The 18,470-nt window shown below is 40.3% G+C and overlaps 1 protein-coding gene across 1 annotated transcript in view; it reads left to right on the top strand.

Annotated features, from left to right (window-relative positions):
* Positions 1-18,470, top strand: part of Ndufs1 (NADH:ubiquinone oxidoreductase core subunit S1) — a 32,665-nt gene that overhangs the window by 4,061 nt on the left and 10,134 nt on the right. Inside the window, exons 2-14 of the mRNA XM_005070577.4 lie at positions 403-468; positions 1,075-1,166; positions 2,256-2,363; positions 5,234-5,310; positions 6,726-6,807; positions 6,897-7,027; positions 7,452-7,637; positions 10,351-10,485; positions 11,311-11,425; positions 13,732-13,877; positions 14,843-14,971; positions 16,490-16,619; positions 17,867-18,027. Of these exons, the coding sequence (XP_005070634.1) occupies positions 408-468; positions 1,075-1,166; positions 2,256-2,363; positions 5,234-5,310; positions 6,726-6,807; positions 6,897-7,027; positions 7,452-7,637; positions 10,351-10,485; positions 11,311-11,425; positions 13,732-13,877; positions 14,843-14,971; positions 16,490-16,619; positions 17,867-18,027 (1,553 nt within the window). The 5' untranslated portion in view covers positions 403-407. The remainder of the gene's footprint in view (positions 1-402; positions 469-1,074; positions 1,167-2,255; positions 2,364-5,233; positions 5,311-6,725; positions 6,808-6,896; positions 7,028-7,451; positions 7,638-10,350; positions 10,486-11,310; positions 11,426-13,731; positions 13,878-14,842; positions 14,972-16,489; positions 16,620-17,866; positions 18,028-18,470) is intronic.

Consider the following 18,470-nt stretch of genomic DNA (forward strand, 5'->3'; position numbering starts at 1 on the left):
TCTGATTCTCCTGCCTCTGCCTCCCAGATTCTGGGATTACAGGCTTGTAATCCAGTTTCTGCTGTTCTGGGGTTAGAATTTAGGACTTACTAAATGCTCTGCAAGCACTCTTATGTGTCATATACCAAATGAGCTGTATTCCAAGCCCTTACCACTTCCTTCTGGTTATAACAGAACTGCTTTTTGCATCGCAAAGCACTTACCTACACGAGGACCCAAAGTCTACTGTACGCTAACTTCTTAGCTATGTGACATTATATAAGCTAATGTCTCTGAGACTGAATGTTGAATGTAAAACTTGAGAGAAAACATCGGGATTTCTGAAGATCCTCTTAGAATAATGTATATGAAACCACAGATGTTTTATAATTATGAATTATAATTCATCTTTTTTTTTTTTAGCCATCATGTTAAGGATACCTGTAAAAAGGGCCTTAATAGGCCTTTCTAAGTCTCCTAAAGGATATGGTAAGTTCTTTTGTTTGTTTGTTTATATTCATGAGTATTAGAATTACCTTTGTCAGTTCCATGGTCTGTTAAATATTTTTTCAAAAAATTTTTTGATTTTTTTGAGACAGGGTTTCTCTGTATTGTTTTGGAATTGACCCAAGTTGACAAAAGAATTTTCAAAATAAACAAAAAACACATAATAGAAAATATTAGAAACTACATTTCTGTATCAAAACAAGAAAATAGTGATCATTTGGTTTTTGAAGAAGCACTATTAAAGTCTCATCTTAAACTGCTATTAAAAGTAGACAACTAAGGCCTGGCATTGGTGGCGCATGTGTTTGATCCTAGCACTCAGGAGACAGAGGCAGGTATTGAGTTCCAGGCTAGCCAGGGCTGCCTGTAAACAGGGCCTTGATAGGTCTTTCTGAGTCTCCTAAAGATATGTTTGATAAAATTGAATTGAGAAAGCCTTTGGGCTGCTTTAGTACTTTAAGAAGTTTGCATCTTGAGGGAGAGGACTAGCAAAAAATGAAAATTTTATGTGTGGTTTATCTGATAGCTTCTGCTGTCATGAGTTAAGCTCTGTTAATTTGTTTTTCACCTTATTGTTTTGGTGATCAGTTCGAACAACTGGCACAGCAGCAAGTAACTTGATTGAAGTATTTGTTGATGGTCAGTCTGTCATGGTGGAACCAGGAACCACTGTCTTGCAGGTATGCATATGTTGTAATTATTTTTGTGACTGTGTATGTTCTCTGATTTTTGTTTAAAAATTATTTACTTCATACTGTTTAGTTTATAAAAACAAAACAAGCTGGGCATTGGTGGCACGCGCCTTTAATCCCAACACCCAGTACTCGGGAGGCACAGGCAGGCGAATCTCTGTGAGTTCGAGGCCAGCCTGGTCTGCAAGAGCTAGTTCTAGGACAGCCTCCAAAGCCACAGAGAAGCCCTGTTTCGAAATAAAAACAAAACATTAGATAGCAGGCAGTGGTGGCACACACCATTAATCCCAGCACTTGAGAGGCAGATGTTGGAGGATTTCTAAGAGTTAGAGGCCAGCTTGGTCTACAGAGCCAGTTCCAGGATTGCCAGAGATACACAGAGAAACCCTGTCTCAAAACAAAAACAAAAGGGAAGTCCAGGCATGAAGCCACTGGGACAGTTTGACAGGGAAGCTTATGGAGAGTGGCTCAAAGCAGATAATGGGAGAAAAGACTTCACCACAAACTGTGAGTACTCTATCTAATTTCTGACGCATAAAATGAGGAGACTTTGAGGATGCTGTGTCCATTGAGGCAGCTTCAGAGCTGACAGGTTTGGGAATCAAAGACTGAAATCTCTTCAGGAACTTATGTAGTAGTGGGTGAAGATAGAGGTATTTAGGGATATTAGCAATAAAGGATCCCCACCCCCACCTTCTGTTTCAGTGAGGACAAGAACAAAGTGAGGTTCTTTTTAAAAAATAATTAATTTATTATGTGCACAATGTTCTGTCTGCATGTACACTTGCATTCCAGAAGAGAGCATCCAATTAAACTCAGAATCTCTGGAAGAGCAGCCAGTGTTCTTAGCCTCTGAGCCATCTCTCCAACCCAAGTGAAAATTTTTGTTTGTTTGTTTTTTGAAACAGAGTTTCTCTATGTAACAATCCTAGCTTTCCTGGAAGTAGTTCGGTAAACCAGGCTGGCCTCAAACTCACAGAGATCTGCCTGCCTCTGTCTCCAAAGTGATGGGATTAAAGGCAGGCGCCACCATTGCCCGGCTGTGAAGATCTTCTAATACAAAGTTTTGTCTTCTAGGCTTGCGAGAAGGTTGGCATGCAGATCCCTCGGTTCTGTTACCATGAAAGGTTGTCTGTTGCTGGGAACTGCAGGATGTGCCTGGTGGAAATTGAGAAAGCTCCGAAGGTACATGATGCCTGGAATTCCATGTCATGCTGTAGGAGGGAGAAGACTTTAATCTTGCAGCAAACTTTCTTTAACACCAGTACTACTATAAATTCAATATTTTTTTTTTGTATATAGGTGATTCATTTCAAAGTGAAATACATTGATGGAAATGTTGTATAAACATTAATGCCATATACCAAGTCTAAGAATTCAAGGTGGTTTTGGTTTTTTGTTTTTGTTTTTGCTTTTTAGAGTCATGGTTTCTCTATGCAGCCCTGGCTGCCCTAGAACTCCCTCTGTAGGCAATGCTGATCTTGAACTCACAGAGATCCGCCTACCTCTGCCTCCTGAGTGCTGGGATTAAAGGCGTGCCCACAGCTGCCATGGAGCCTCAAGGTATCAGTGTCTTAAAACTCATGGCGCATATGTAGTGTATAGAAGCACTCATCCTGTGCTATTTTCACTTGGCAAAGTTGTAGAGAAGTTCACGTTAGCTTATGTAAATGCATTTTGGTGTATACAGCTTTAAGTCAGCAGTGCCTACAAATGAAAGCAAGGCTTTGTGTGTGTGTGTGTGTGTGTGTGTGTGTTCAAAAGGACAACTTCACATCTCATTCCTCAAGCATCCTCCATCTTGTTTTTTAGAGATAGGTCTGCCTGATTAGGATAAAGCTGGCATTAGGATGTGCTTGTCTTTGCCTCCCCAGTGCTGAGATTACAAGCATGCACCACTGTGCCCAGCTTTTTTTATATTGGTTTTAGGCATCAAACTTAGTTTTAAACACAGCAAGCACTTTACTAAGCTATTTCCTTAAATCCTAGGACTCTTCCTGCTTTTTGTTGCTGTTGGTTTTTTGTTTGTTTTTTGCTTTTTGAATTTAAAAGATAAAGTAATCATTTATTTAGCAGGAAATGAGATCTGGGGTGTGTGCCATGATGCACGTGTGGAAGTCAAAGGACAGTTTACAGGGGTCTGGATCTTTCTTTCCACCATGTGGGTCCTGGGGATTGAACTCTTAGGTCACTAGGTTAGAAAGTACCTTTACTCACTAAGCCATCTCACTGGTCCTTCATTTTTGTTGAGACAGAGTCTCTCAACATAGTTCAGGATGACCTCAAACACAGGCTAGTGTTGAACTAATTTTAAAAATGTTACTGTATTTAGTGCATGTATTTGTGTTTCCTTCATGCATGCCTGAGTATATGTGCACACATGTATATCTGTGAAGCTTGGCAGCAAGTGCCCTTACCCACTAGCCTCCTCAATGCTAATATAGACATTAGCCACCATGTCTTTTTTTGTCACGTGTGTATACGTGACATGAAATGTAGAGATTAGAGACAACTTTGTCTGATCATTCTTCTTTTTTATGTAGGTGCCAGGGTTGACTTAGTAAGTGCCTTTACACACTGAGCCATCTTGTCTGCCCAGTCCTGGTTTTTGAGGCACAGAAATGATGATCAGGTTGGGTGTGGTAGTGCACACCTTTCCCCCCACTCCCCCCAGACAGGGTTTCTCTGTATTGTTTTGGAGACTGTCCTGGAACTCACTCTGTAGACCAGGCTGTCCTGGAACTACAGAGATCCACCTGCCTCTGCCTCCTGAGTGCTGAGATTTCAGGCGTGTACCAGGCTGATAGTGCACACCTTTAATACCAGCACTCAGGGCAGAGGCAGGCAGACCTCTTTCAGTAGGAACCTGGCCTGATCTATATAGTGAGTTCCAGGTCAGCAGGACTACACAGTGAAGACCCTGTCTTAAAATTTTTAAAGTAAGAATAAATTAAAGAAAGACAGACAGACAGACCAGAAAAGTTTAAAAAGTAAAAGCCAAGCATAATAGTGCATATCTTGAATCCCAGCACTTAGTTAGGAGGCACAGGTGGTTGAATCTCTGAGTTTGAGGGCATCCTGGTCTACATAGAGAGATACAGAACAGCCAGGTGGAGAAATCCTATCTCAAAAAAAAAAAAAAAGATAAGAAAAATGATTTGAGGGCATGATAAAATGCTGCTTTGACTAATAGAAAAATCCTTAAGGACTACTAGTGTGTCTTAGCTTCTTTGGGGTTGCTGTAACAAAATATCCAAGACTGGATATATGAAAGAAAGAGGTTTATTTAGCTCATAGTTTTGGAGTCTGAAAGCCCAAAATCAAGCAACTACATTTGATAGGCATCTGATTGTTGTATGACAGGAAGAAAAGCAAGAGAGTGGGTAGGGGCCACCCTCCTTATTTGGCAATAACCCACTTCTCGTGGGAACTGATCTGCTCTAAGACCTACTCATTGAGATGCCAATGTTACTCTCCCATGTCCCAATTGCCTCCCACTCGGCACTGTCTCTCACAAGTCTTTGTAGATTGGGGACAAACCACAACAATGCTTTATTTGTTTTTAAGATTAGCATTAAGGAGGCTGGGCAGTGGTGGTAGGTGGATCTCTGTGAGTTCCAGGCCAGCCTAGTTTACAAAGCAAGTTCCAGGACAGCCAAGGTTGTTACAGAGAGAAACCCTGTCTTGGGAGGGACTAACATGAAGGGTCAGATTATCTTATGACTATAAAAATATCTGGGAAAAAAAAAGTGTGTTGTTTGTCTTTTAGAAAAGGTCCTACTATAAATAAAACCTTGGCTAGACTTGGCTAGCCTCAGACTTGCAGCCTCTTCCTCCTGAGTGCTGAGGTTACAGACATGCACCACTATACCTAACTGAAAGCTAAAATCTATTTTGAAAGATGATCTCTGCTTTTTTTAATCTTTGAAACAGATCTCAGGCTGTCATGCAACTCATTGTATGTCCCAGGGTTTTGTTTATTTCTTAATATTTTGTATGTAGCATTGGTTATGACTACAAAAATACAAATATGGATTTCTCCATTGAAATTTTAGGTTGTAGCTGCTTGTGCTATGCCTGTTATGAAGGGCTGGAATATCCTGACTAACTCGGAAAAATCTAAGAAAGCCAGGTACGTTGACCTTATTTGCTGTGGATTTGTCAGGAGGTATTTATGCCTCCCATAGATGAGGGGTTTACTGTCAGACTTTGTAGAACAGCAGAAATGAGTACACAGTAGAGGAGGTCAGTTCAGGTAGCCAAGGTATTGTTTGAATAGTGTCAACGTTGAAAATTCATCTTGTGATGAGTAGTAGCACCTAGGGCTTGCTCAGCTGAGTTCATGATACACTCATATTGACTCTGGTGCTCAGTATGTTTGTGAGGCTTGTGGGTTAAAGCTATAGAACTAATACAGGTGAGTGCTTTTCCCCATCTTCATTTTAAATTCATGTCAAAGCCAGGCGGTGGTGGCGCTCACCTTTAATCCCAGCACTTGGGAGGCAGAGGCAGGTGAATCTCTGTGAGTTTGATGCCAGCCTGGTCTACAGAGCGAGTTTCAGGACAGTCTCCAAAGCAATACAGAGAAACCCTGTCTTAAAAAACAGCAACAGCAACAAAAATTGTTGATATTTTCTGAGAACCTTTCAGCAATTTTAACAGAATTTGTTTTGGAGATGCTCTCATGTAGCACACCCTGGTCTCACACTCATGAGGCTGAAGGTGACCTTGAGTCTGGTTCCGCTTCCTTAGTACTAGGATAGTGCACCATGCCTGAGTAATGCAGTAGTGGAGATTAAACTCAAGGCTTCATGCATGCTAGATGATCGTTCTACCAGTTAAGCTACATCCTACCTCTAGTGATGTTTGAGAGTTCTGTATTGTTAAAAGTCATAATTTTTAAAAAAATGTGTTTATTTTCTGTGTATTGGTATCTTGCCTGCATGCATGTCTGTATAAGGGTGCCGGATCCCCTGAAACTAGAGTTACAAACAGTTGTGAGCTGCCATGTGGGTGCTGGGAATTGAACTTGGATCTTTTGAATGAGCAACCACTGCTCTTAATTGCTGAGCCATCTCTAGCCCAAAAGTCATAATTTTAAAAAGATGAGCATGATAGCACATGCCCATAGTTTTAGCAATTGGGAGGTTGAATCTACATGGGCTACATAAGCGAGACCCTGTCTTTAAAAAAATAAAAAATGCTGATGATGGTGGCATATACCTGTGTTTCCATTATTTGGAAGGTATAGGCAGGAAAATCAGAATGCAAGGACATCTTTGGCACACTGTGAGTCAGAGGCCAGTCTCAAATAAGTAAATAAACAAAGCCCTGAAAGTCAGTTTCCTAGGGACAGTATTTTAGTTGAAACTCTTATGAGCATGTTCAAACTGTGTTTAATACTAGCTGAATACAAGTATGATAGCATGTTTGGAAGTCAATGTAAAATTTATGCTAACTGTAAAAAGTACCTCTGAAGGTTATTGAGCTAACCATTTTTTAGTGGTAGCTGTTTATGTCACTTTATATATTCAATTTTTCATACAGAGAAGGTGTGATGGAGTTCTTATTAGCAAATCACCCATTGGACTGTCCTATTTGTGACCAGGGAGGTGAATGTGATCTGCAGGTATCTAGAATAATTCTGTTAATCTTTTTGATTGACTCATTTTAATTTCATTAGCAGCATTAGATTGACTGTCTCGTAATCTACTTAAGGACCAGTCCATGATGTTTGGAAGCGATAGGAGCCGGTTTCTAGAGGGGAAACGTGCTGTGGAGGACAAGAACATTGGACCATTGGTAAAGACTATCATGACTAGATGCATACAGTGTACTCGGTGCATCAGGTACGTTTTTCTTCAGGAACACTGACTACTAATTTTCATTGAATAGCATCATTTGAAATGATAGCCATTATTTAGTGGGGAAAGTTTGCTTGTTTTAGGTGGTTTTTTTTTTCATATATTCTGATAAAAGGTCTATGCTATTTGCTTTCAATTAATGCCAATTTCAGTTGAATTTAAAACTTTAAATCTGTTATTAATTGTGTGATGACTTACTGAACTGTGTACATGTGATTTGTACAGTTTTCCATTTATGGGTTGTGCTTTAGTTATAGAAAAGCATTAATTTTTATTTGCTGACTATGCTTATCATTGAAAATATGCTAATGTCTTTTAGTGTTTTGGAAATCATTGTCTTTGTGATTATGAACAGGAAAGGAAATGCTGTTTGCTGAACTCAACCATTTGATAAATTGTTATTTTTTAGGTTTGCAAGTGAGATTGCAGGAGTTGATGATTTGGGCACAACGGGCAGAGGAAATGACATGCAAGTTGGCACGTACATTGAAAAGATGTTCATGTCTGAGTTGTCTGGGAATGTCATTGATATCTGCCCTGTAGGTGCCCTAACCTCGAAGCCTTATGCCTTTACTGCCCGGCCTTGGGAAACAAGGTATTTATCTTTGCAATTTTGACCAACTTGTTTTTACAAGATCTTATTTTGTGTGTGTGTGACAGATGTGCAGGTGCTCACTAATGTGTGTGCAAATATATTTGGAAGCTGGAAGACATGTTTGCTGTCCTCTGCAGATCAGATATCTTGTCTGATTCCTTTTCGACAGGGTCCCTTGTTGACCTATACTCACCAATCAGGCTAGAGTGACTGGCTAGAGATCCTTCTGTCTACTTCGCCAGCACTGGGACTCCAAGCATGTACCATCATACCCAGCATTTTTACATGTGCTATGAGGATAAAACTCAGGTCATTGTAGTTGTTAGGCCATGGCTTTACAGATTGAGCTGTGCTCCTAGCCTTGATTATTTAGTGTGTGTACCTATGTGTATTCATGCACAGGTGGTTGCATGCCAGTGTGCACATGAGAAGGACAACTTTTGGAAATTAGTTTTACCTTTAGCCTGTAAAGGAAGGTCTCTAATTTCTTCTGTTAAGCTGCATATGCCAGACCTGCCAGCCTATAAGCTTTGGCCAGTTTCCTACTGTAGGAATGCTGGCTCTTGCTGTGGGTTCTAGGGGTCAGACTGGGATCATCAGATTTGCTCAGCAAGTGCTTTTGCTCTGTGAACCATTTTCCTGGCCCTGTTTTTAAATTTTAGTTCACTACTTTTTATAAAACGTTCTTTATCATTTTCTTCCTAAATTTTAATTGATTTTGGTCTACATTTTTATTTGTTTGCTTTAAGTAAAAAAAAAATTGTGTTGCCAGGAGGTGGTGGCACATGACTTTAAATCCCAGCACTCGGGAGGCAGAGGTAGATGGATCTCAGTGAGTTCGAGGCCATCCTGGTCTACATAGCAAGTTCCAGGACAGTGAGGGCTATTACACAGAAAAATCTTGTCTGGAAAAACAGACAAACAAAAAATTTGTATGTGTAGGCCAGGCGGTGGTGGCGCACGCCTTTAATCCCAGCACCCAGTACTTGGGAGGCACAGGCAGGTGGATCTCTGTGAATTCGAGACCAGCTAGTTCCAGGACAGCCTCCAAAGCCACAGAGAAACCCTGTCTCAAAAAAAACAAAACAACAAAAAAAATTTTATATGTATATACATGTTTGTATGTGGGGATGAAGGGTGTGTATGGATGTCTTTAATTTCTCATAACTTACCTCTTTCTGAACTGTAACTCCGTGATTTGCCTACCCAGCCAGCCCTAGTGAGCCTTCACCCTCTGCCTCCATAGTGCTGAGATTACAAGGCATCACTGTCGCACTCACCTTTTCATGTGGGTTTTGGACATTGAACCTCAGTTCTTTCTTTAAGCTTGTGCGGCCTTTACCTACTGATTGAACAGCCTACCCAGCCCTATAAAAATGTTTTATTGGAAGATAACTAATTAAATTCAAAGGTAAAACAATCTCTACAATTTATAGTTGCTTTCTTTCTTAAAAAAAAAATTACATGTGTTGTGTTATATGCAATGGTCCTAGCCTTTAATGAGGAGAGAGACGGGAACAGTCAAGCTAGACCATTACAGATTTGTTTGTTAGTTTGTTTTGTTCTGAGACAGGTTTGCTCTATGTAACCCTGGCTCTCCCGGAATTTGTTATGTAGATTCAGGTGACCTTGAACTCACAGAAATACATTTCTCTGCCTTCCAAGTGCTGGGGTTGCATTGTGTGCCACTCACATCCAGCCATCACAGATTTTTAGCTGGTCAGGTGTGCTTGTGCATGTGCACGTGTGTGGAGACCAGATGTTGACATCAGGTGTCTTGGCTCTCCCGTCACTCAGTTTACTGAGGCAGCATTTCTTGCTGAGCCTGAAGCTCTCTACCAATTGCTGTCTGTACTCTGACCACCAGTTTTCCTGATAAGCCCACCTAGCCCTCCATCCTCCAGAGTGCCAGACTGCCTTGCTCTCCTGGCTTTTATGCTAGGAATCTGAATTCCAGTCTTCATGCTTGCAGAACTAGCACTTCATCTACTAAAACATATTTCCAGTTCCACAATTTTTTACTTTATGTATATGTGTGTGGGTCTGAGTTATAGATGAACTCTGTATACATGCAGATGCCCAAAGAAGCCAGAGGAGGGCATTGAATCCTTTAAAATTGGAGTTGAGACAGGTGGTGAGCTGCCATGTGGGTGCTGGGAACCAAACTCAGGTTCTTTGTAAGCACAACAAGTGCTCTTAACCACTAAACCATCTCTCCAGCCTCACAGAGTAGTTTTTATTCGTTAAAGTGTCTTACATTTTGGTATATAAGTGATAAAATGGTATTTGGGGGGAATTTTTATTTTGTTTGTTCATTTTTGTTGGTTTTTTGAGCTTTGTTTCTACTCGAATGGTTGTTGATTTGTTGGTGTCTGGACTACAAGAGCCTAGAATTAATTAGTTGTATTCCTTACGTTGGCCTGTCAATGTGTTCAAACTATGAGGTGCTTATATTTATTGTTATCCATCTGAGTTGCACTACTTTTAGATTTAGAAAGGGAAGTGGGTTTGGTAGTGTATGTCTGTAATCCCAGCACTTGGAATGCAGAGGCTGCACCATCAGTTCAAAGTCACTATAGCATTTAAGGCCAGCCTGAGTGTATGAGACCTGTCTCAAAATACCAAAAAGAAAAACTAATCGGGACATGATTAAGTACCAGAAGCTTTTGTTGTTCCTAGAATCAGCATACTAATTGTATGTTTATTTTCTCAGAAAGACAGAATCCATTGATGTAATGGATGCAGTGGGGAGTAACATTGTGGTTAGCACGAGGACTGGAGAGGTAATGAGGATTTTGCCACGAATGCATGAAGATATTAATGAAGAATGGATCTCTGATAAAACCAGGTACTGTCTTTCTTAGATTTTTACACTTGATATAAACATTTATACTTTTCTTTTAGATTTATTTTACATATATGGATGTCTGTGTACTATAGTGCTGTGGTCGGTGTGAGCCTCCATCTGGGTACTGGGAACTGAACTCAGTTCCTCTGTAAGAACAAATACTCCTAACCACATAGCCATCTCTCTAGCCTTTATGGTCATTTTTAATGTGCAAAATGATATAAACTATTTAAAAATGTGAATTTTTTATTAAGAGAATGGTGGGATGAAATCAACATTAATAGTTATAAATGCTGGGCATAGTGGTACACGCTTGTGGTCAAAGGTACTTGGAGCTGAAACAGGAGGATCCTCAGACCAACCTGTGAGACTTAGACCTTGTTTCAAAATAAAGATTCAAAAGGGCTGGCGATGTAGCTTAACTTAGCTGTAGAACACTTGCCTAATAGAGTGAAGGCCCTGGTCTCCATACCAGTGCTTGGGGAAATGAAGGAATAAAGGGAGAGCCCCGCCCACCCACACAAGACAGTATCTTTCTGTGTAGTCTGTCTGTCCTGGAACTCTGTCTGTATATCAGGCTGACCTTGAATTTACTGAGATCCAACTGCCCCTGCCTCCCAAGTGTTGGGATTAAAGGTGTGTCCCACCATGCCCAGCTAAGGTAGATCTATCTATTGTCACCATGCCTGCCTTAGGTATTTATTATTCTGTCTGACACTTTAGGTGATCTTTCATTTAAATAACATTTTTTAAATGTTTTTAATCTTGAAAATTATAGTTGCTCCTTTTCAATATTCTATATATTGTGTGGTTTCTTTTATCTAGATTTGCCTATGATGGACTAAAACGTCAAAGACTAACTGAGCCGATGGTCAGAAATGAAAAGGGGCTTTTAACTTACACCTCCTGGGAAGATGCACTCTCTCGTGTAGCTGGAATGGTAAAAAATTGAAATATAGGATAAATAGTGTGTCATTTCCAAGAAACAACTTGGCCGTGAAGGCAGGACACATCTTTCTCTTTTATATATATATTTTTAATTTATTTACTATGTATACTGTGGTTTATCTGCATGTATGTATGCATACCAGAAGAGGGCATTGAATCTCATGGTTGTGAGCCATCATGTGGTTGCTAGGAATTGAACTCAGGACCTCTGGAAGAGCAGTCAGTGTTCTTAACCTTTGAGCCATCTTTCAGTCCTTTTTATTTTTTTTAGACAGGGTTTTATTATGCAGCTCCAGCTGATCAGGCTGGCCTTAAGCAGAGATCTACTTGCTCTGCCTTCTGAATGCTTTGGGTTAAAGGCATGCGCCATCATACCCATTCTTTTCTCCTTTCTTGCCAAGATTATAATTTGTCTCTATTTGACATTTTTGAAAGCTGTATCTCAGATAGTATACTAGATACATTTTAGACTATAACCGGTAAATCACTGACACATGTCTAACTTCCACCTTGTTGTGCTAGAGAAAGAGTCATAATTATTGTTCTACTAGGACTGATAGCAGGGAAAACACAAAGGGGTACAGGGTGCCTAGCCAAAACTACGGTATCAAGATACCTTCCTAAAGAAAGTGATTCAGGAACAAAGCCTGAGAATGGATGTAAGCTTGCCAGAGCAAAGGTGGAGCTCACTCATACTGCTGTGCTTAGCATGTGCAAAGCCCTGGGTTTAGTGCCCGGCAGCCAATAAAAGGGAAAAGAATAGACCTGATGGAAGACAGTGTAGAGAAAGAGCAAAAGCCTGGAGGGAGTGGCGGGTGCTTTAGAAGAGACTGTGTTTAGTTAAGGGAACTCTAGCTCCATGGTTTTCATTCTCCAGAGCTCATGTGAAGCTGCTTTGTCCTGAAGCTTACATGTACAGAATCCTGCCAGGCTAGAGTTGCTCACCTTGGTCCCGCACACACCACTGCTGCTTCTCATTCCTAGACTGAATGAGCAGTGGAGAGCTTTTTAGTCACATGTGGGTTACTGTTTTTCTGCTTTGCAGATTGTTCAATATGTATTATTGATGCACTTGGCAAAGAAAATGTGTGATTTTTTTCTTTGTTTTGTGTTTTGAGACAGGGTTTCTCTGTGTAATAGTACTGGCTGTCCAGGAGCTCACTCTGTAGACCAGGCTGACCTTGAACTCATAGAGATCCTTCCTAGTGGTAGAATTAAAAGTGTGTGCTACCAGTGCCTGGCTGAAAATGTATACTTCTTAAAATACAGGAAAAATTGCCAGGCGTTGGTGGTGAACACCTTTTTCCCAGAGTGAGTGCCAAGATAGGCTCCAGGCTACACAGAAACCCTGTCTTGAAAAACCAATATATGTGTGTGTGTATGAGTGAAAAATTGAGACTACATATAGCTTGGCTTTAATTCTGTGTCAAAAAAAGTATGTAAATTTTATAATCTGCTTCAATGACAAGAACTGTTGTTAGGAATAAGTTTATTAGAAAAAAAAGCAGTTAAGTAGTTCACTGCATTCAAACCCAAATATATTAAATTGAGAACTCGTAAGTTATTTCAACAACCATGTGCTAGTTAATTTGATCCACAAGCAAAAGAAAAGGTTAAAATTGTTATTTTCTAATATTTTTGATAACAGCATCCTTTAAAATTCATGTTTTATGTTTGCTCACTTTTTTCCATTTTTTTAAATGTTTTTAATTGAAATAGAATTGCATCGCTTCCCTGTTCTCCCTCCAGGACCCCCCTGCTACCTTTCCTCAAATCCTTCCCATTCCCCTCCCACTCTCAAGTTGATAGCCTTTTTTCTTTTTCATACAGTACATTCTATCATAAACTGGGTGTAGCGAATGCTTTTAATCCCAGCACTTTGGAAAACAGAAGCTGTTCAGCCTCTGAGTTCAAGACCAGCCTGATCTTCAGAGCAAGTTCCAGGACAGCCAGGGCTACACAGAGAAACCCTGTCTTAAGAAAAACAAACATAAAGAGATTCTGCCTTTTTCATGGTGTTCCTGAGCTGTAGATGCAGGAGCTGTGATGTGGATGTATCTGTGGTGGTAGGGGTCCCCATAATCTCTTGATTGTGTTCAGTTGTGGTTTTTCTTTCCATCTGCTGCAAAGAAAAGCTATTTGATGTGGTGATAGCTACACTATTCAGGAAAGATGACTGATTCATCCTGATGTTTAGTTCTCTTTCGATACTTGAAAATGACTTGTTTTACTTTCTGAACAATTATGGTCTTTGCTGCCTGTAGTTTTCTAAATGGTGCCCTTTTTGTCTGTTTCTAGTTACAGAGCTTCCAAGGCAAGGATGTTGCCGCGATTGCAGGTGGCTTGGTGGATGCTGAAGCCTTAGTAGCTCTGAAAGATTTGCTTAATAAAGTAGACTCTGACAACTTATGCACTGAAGAGATCTTCCCCACTGAAGGAGCAGGGTAAGAATGTTAGGCTGTATCCCAGGCTGCTGCCTTAGGGTTTATTTTGTTTTTTTGGGTGGTGGTGGTTCTGGTGTTCCAGGCTGACCTTGAACTCTGTTCCAGAGCAACCTTTACCTCCCAAGTGCTTGGATTAAAGATAAGTGCTGCTGTTCTCAACTACCATAGTTACATAAAACAGCCACATCTGTAACATCAGGGTTCACTTTCTGATACACTTGTTCTCTAATACACCAGTGAACCTTCACATGTGAATCAAATATAACATCGGGAAAGTACAAAGGGGCTGTTTGAGAAGAGGAAGATTAGCAGGAGTGGGAGGGGATTGAATGGTGAATATATTCAAGTTACACATTATGCATGTATGAAAATGGAATTCTAAACCCATTATGTGTAATTAATGCATGCTAATAAAAGACTTCAAAAATGAAACCAGTTAAAGTTGTAGGAGAATATAGTCTTTTTTGTTGTTGTTGTTTTTTTGGTTTTTCGAGACAAGGTTTCTCTGTGGCTTTGGAGGCTGTCCTGGAACTCGCTCTGTAGACCAGGCTGGCCTCGAACTCACAGAGATCCGCCTGCCTCTGCCTCCTGAGTACTGGGATTAAAGGCGTGCGCCACCAACGCCCGGCTGAGAATATAGTCATTAATAAATACTGTAAGTTAGATTTCATTTACACTCACCTGCCTGGCATGATGGTTCATGCCTAGTCTCAAGCAGTTGGAGGGCTGAGAGAAGGACTCCTCAAGCTCAAGGCCAGCTGGGCTGTAAAGTGAGACATTGTCTCATAAACAAAAGTTAGGCATACTTTATGAAAATTTTTGTGTGAGAGTGCCCTGGGATTTATGATAAAAGAATAGTCCTTGGAGTCTTAGGTATGCATTTTAGCACATACTAAGTTTATTGGCAGGGCTTTATGTTGTTACTGTTTCTTATCTTAAGGTTGAGTTGTATATTACCCTTTTAGCACAGATTTACGCTCCAATTATCTTCTCAATACGACGATTGCTGGTGTGGAAGAGGCAGATGTTGTTCTTCTCATTGGCACAAATCCACGTTTTGAGGCCCCGCTATTTAATGCTAGAATTCGAAAGAGGTGCGTAACTTGATTTAATCCTCATGTAATCAAAGTTTTAAACATATGAGGTTGTTTTTGTTTTATGTGTGTAAATATATTGTAGGTGATTCCTACTAAATGTTAGTTGTAGTGATTCAAGAGGAAAATTCCTAACTCCTTGTCTTTCAATTTATTTTAATAGGGTTTTGTTTTGAGTTGGCCTGGCCTAGAACTCACTGTATAGACCACCAGGCTGGCCTAGAACTCTCAGAGATCAGCCTTCCTCTGCCCTTTGAATGCTGGGATTAAAGACATGTACCACCCCACCTGGCTTCCTTGTTATTATCTTGTGGTCCAGGCTAGCCTCAAGCTCACTATAAGTCAGAGTGGACCTTGAACTCCTGATCTTCCTGCCTTTACCTCAAGAAGTGCTGGTCCTGTACTTTTTTTTTCGCCAAGATGGGGTTTCTCTGTGTAGCTCTGGCTGTTATGGAACTCGCTTTGTAGACCAGGCTGGCCTTGAACTCAGAGATCCACCTACCTCTGCCTCCCAAGTGCTAGAATTAAAGGTGTTAGCTACCACTGCCTGGCTAATTTAAAAAAAAAAAAAAAGTAAGGTCTCATGACGTAGTCAAAACTAGCCTTGAATTTTCAGTGAAATTAAAGTTGAACTTGAACTCCTGATCCCTCAGCTTCCACCTCTCTTCATGAATTACAGGCATGTTTGCTTGGATTTTATTTTATGTGTGTATATGTATATGGGCATGAACATGCTATAATCAGAGGACAGCTTTCAGGAGTTAGTCCCTCCTTCCACCATGTGAGTCCCAGGAATTGAATTGAGTGGCAGGTGCCTTAACTTGCAGAGCTGTCTAGCCAGCCCCACCCTCTGTTTTTTGTTTGTCTTTTGGTGGTAGGGACTAAATTCGGGGCTTTTCCTTGTATACTAGGTAAATACTTGCCAGCTGAACTGTGTTCCATGCCCCATCTCTTAGAGCAGTGTCGTCCTTGTCTAATGTCCTTCTAGAGTCACACATTGCTGTTAATGTCATCACATTTCATTCCCCCCTTTACATCCTTTGCAAAGTACAGGCTAGTTATTTTGTAGAACATCCCCCACCCCAGTGCTTTTCACTTGTGTTGTAGACACAGTAGTGTGAACATGTAATTCATGTTGGAAATGTTGAGAGTGAAAGAGGGAGTTACTGCTTCAGGGTAACAAATAAATGAGCATTGTTGCACACAAGCATTATCGGTACCATACTGAGTCTGCCATACAAGTACTGCGAAATGTAACCTATAGGTCAGTTATTTATTCTCAAATAGTCTTTGTTTACATTGTGCTTAGGGCTCCTACACAACAAATCTGTTCCCTGAATTGTTTATACATTTTTACAACATTCTTTCTTTGAAATGTACATTGTATCTGCTAAGATGAAATATTCTGTGAGTTCTTTTGTGCTTTTGACATTTTGCGATTGTAAACAGATGTAGGACTTAAAATTGTTGAGGTCAAGGGCTGTGCTTATTTGACTCCAAAAATTGTTTTTGTTTCAGCTGGCTTCATAATGACTTAAGAGTGGCCCTCATAGGTAGTCCAGTGGACCTCACTTACAGATACGACCATCTAGGAGACTCTCCTAAAATTCTGCAAGGCATTGCTTCGGGAAGCCATCTTTTCAGCCAGGTGCTTTTAAGTTATCCATATCTACTGTTGCTGGTTTTTGATTTTTTTTAAGTTTATTTATTTTTATGTATATTGGTGTTTTGCTTACATGTATGTCTGCATGAGAGTTCCAAATCCCCTGAAACTGGAGTTACAGACAGTGGTGAGCTGCCATGTGGGTGCTGGGAATTGAACCTGGATCCTCTGGAAGAGCAGCAAGACCGCTGAGCCATCTCTCCAGTCCCTAGTTTTGTTTTATATGTATAAATATTTTGCCTGCCTACATGTATATCTACTACTTGCAAGTCTGGTACCTAAAGAGATCAGAAGAGGGTATTGGATGCCCTGGAACTAGAGTTACAAATGGTTGTGAGCTGCCATGTGGATGCTAGGAACCGAATTCCTGCTTCTCTCCAAGTTCTGAGTCCTTTAATTTATTGTATTTTGTTTGTTTTTCAAGATGGGGTTTCTCTATAACAACAGTTCTAACTGTCTTGGAACTAACTCAGTAGACCAGGCTGGCCTTGAACTTACAGAGGTCCACCTGCCTCTGCTTCTGCTGGGATTAAAGGTGTGCACCACCACCAGCCAGTTGTTTTGTTGTTTTAAAACTATTGTGTGAGCTGTTTGTTCTTCAGTTTTACTTATTTTCCCATCTTCCACCAAGCTGTGGTTTCCTGTCCTCTGGAGACTTACTGTGTGGGTAAACAGTCTTTGCTGCTTTAGGAATGCTTGGTTGCTTTCCCTGCCTTCTCTTCTGTCTGGGTCTTGGTGACTATAGGAAGCAGTAAGTGGTGACCCTTCCATATTATATCTTCTTTTGTGTTTTAACATTTTTATTCTTTTTGTTTGTTTGGAACAGGGTCTTACTTTGTAGCCCTGGCTGGCCTGGAATTCATGATGTAGATCAGGTTGGCCTCAAACCTAATGATTCTTTTCCTTCTTCCCAAGTGCTTAAATGACAGACAGGTCCATTTGAATATCTTTAGGGACACTCTCCAGGTTGTAGGGACCTACCCAAATTCATTCCAGCCAAATGATATTTGGCTAGGATTTTCATTCCCAGTGCTTACTTGTGTAAATTCTATATTAAGTGGTATTGAGCTTTTTCACAATAACATTGGCAAGATGTTGTTGTAACTCAGATGTTAAGTACATTAATGATTCTTCATGTTAACTTGGAAGAACATATAGATGCAAGTAAGGTTAAATGGTTTAGCTTATACTTGCAGTGTTTTAAGGTCACAGCTTTTTTTTTTTTTTAATAGGTCTTAAAGGAAGCTAAAAAACCAATGTTGGTTTTAGGCAGTTCTGCACTCCAGAGAAATGATGGAGCAGCAATTCTTGCAACCGTGTCCAACATTGCACAGATGATTCGGGTGACAAGCGGTGTTACTGAAGACTGGAAAGTTATGAATATCCTGCATAGGTTTGTTAATTGTTTTAGAAAATTCAAGTGACTGTGTGTGTGTGTGTGTGTGTGTGTGTGTGTGTGTGTGTGTGTGTGTGTGTATTTGCAAGTATGCATGCATTTATGTTCATTCCTGACAAACTTGCCATGTTTATGTGGACAATCAGCTTTTAGAAACATTATTTCTATTGCACATATGAAATATAAAATGTTTTGTTTAAAAAGAATGCAAGTTAATAACAGCATGGGATATATGAGATCTTGTATTAAAAAACATTTCCCAGGTAGTGGTGACACAAGCCTTTAATCCCAGCCTTTGGGAAATAGAGGAGTTTGAGGCCAGCCTGGTCTAAGAGTGAGTTCCAGGGAAGTCAGGGCTACACAGAGAAACTCTGTCTTAAAAAAAAACATACAGTGAGTCCTCTGACTTTGATGATAAACATATAATCTAGTATGAGAAT

This window comes from Mesocricetus auratus, unplaced genomic scaffold, assembly GCF_017639785.1.
Source record: "Mesocricetus auratus isolate SY011 unplaced genomic scaffold, BCM_Maur_2.0 Super-Scaffold_100010, whole genome shotgun sequence".
Taxonomy (NCBI): domain Eukaryota; kingdom Metazoa; phylum Chordata; class Mammalia; order Rodentia; family Cricetidae; genus Mesocricetus; species Mesocricetus auratus.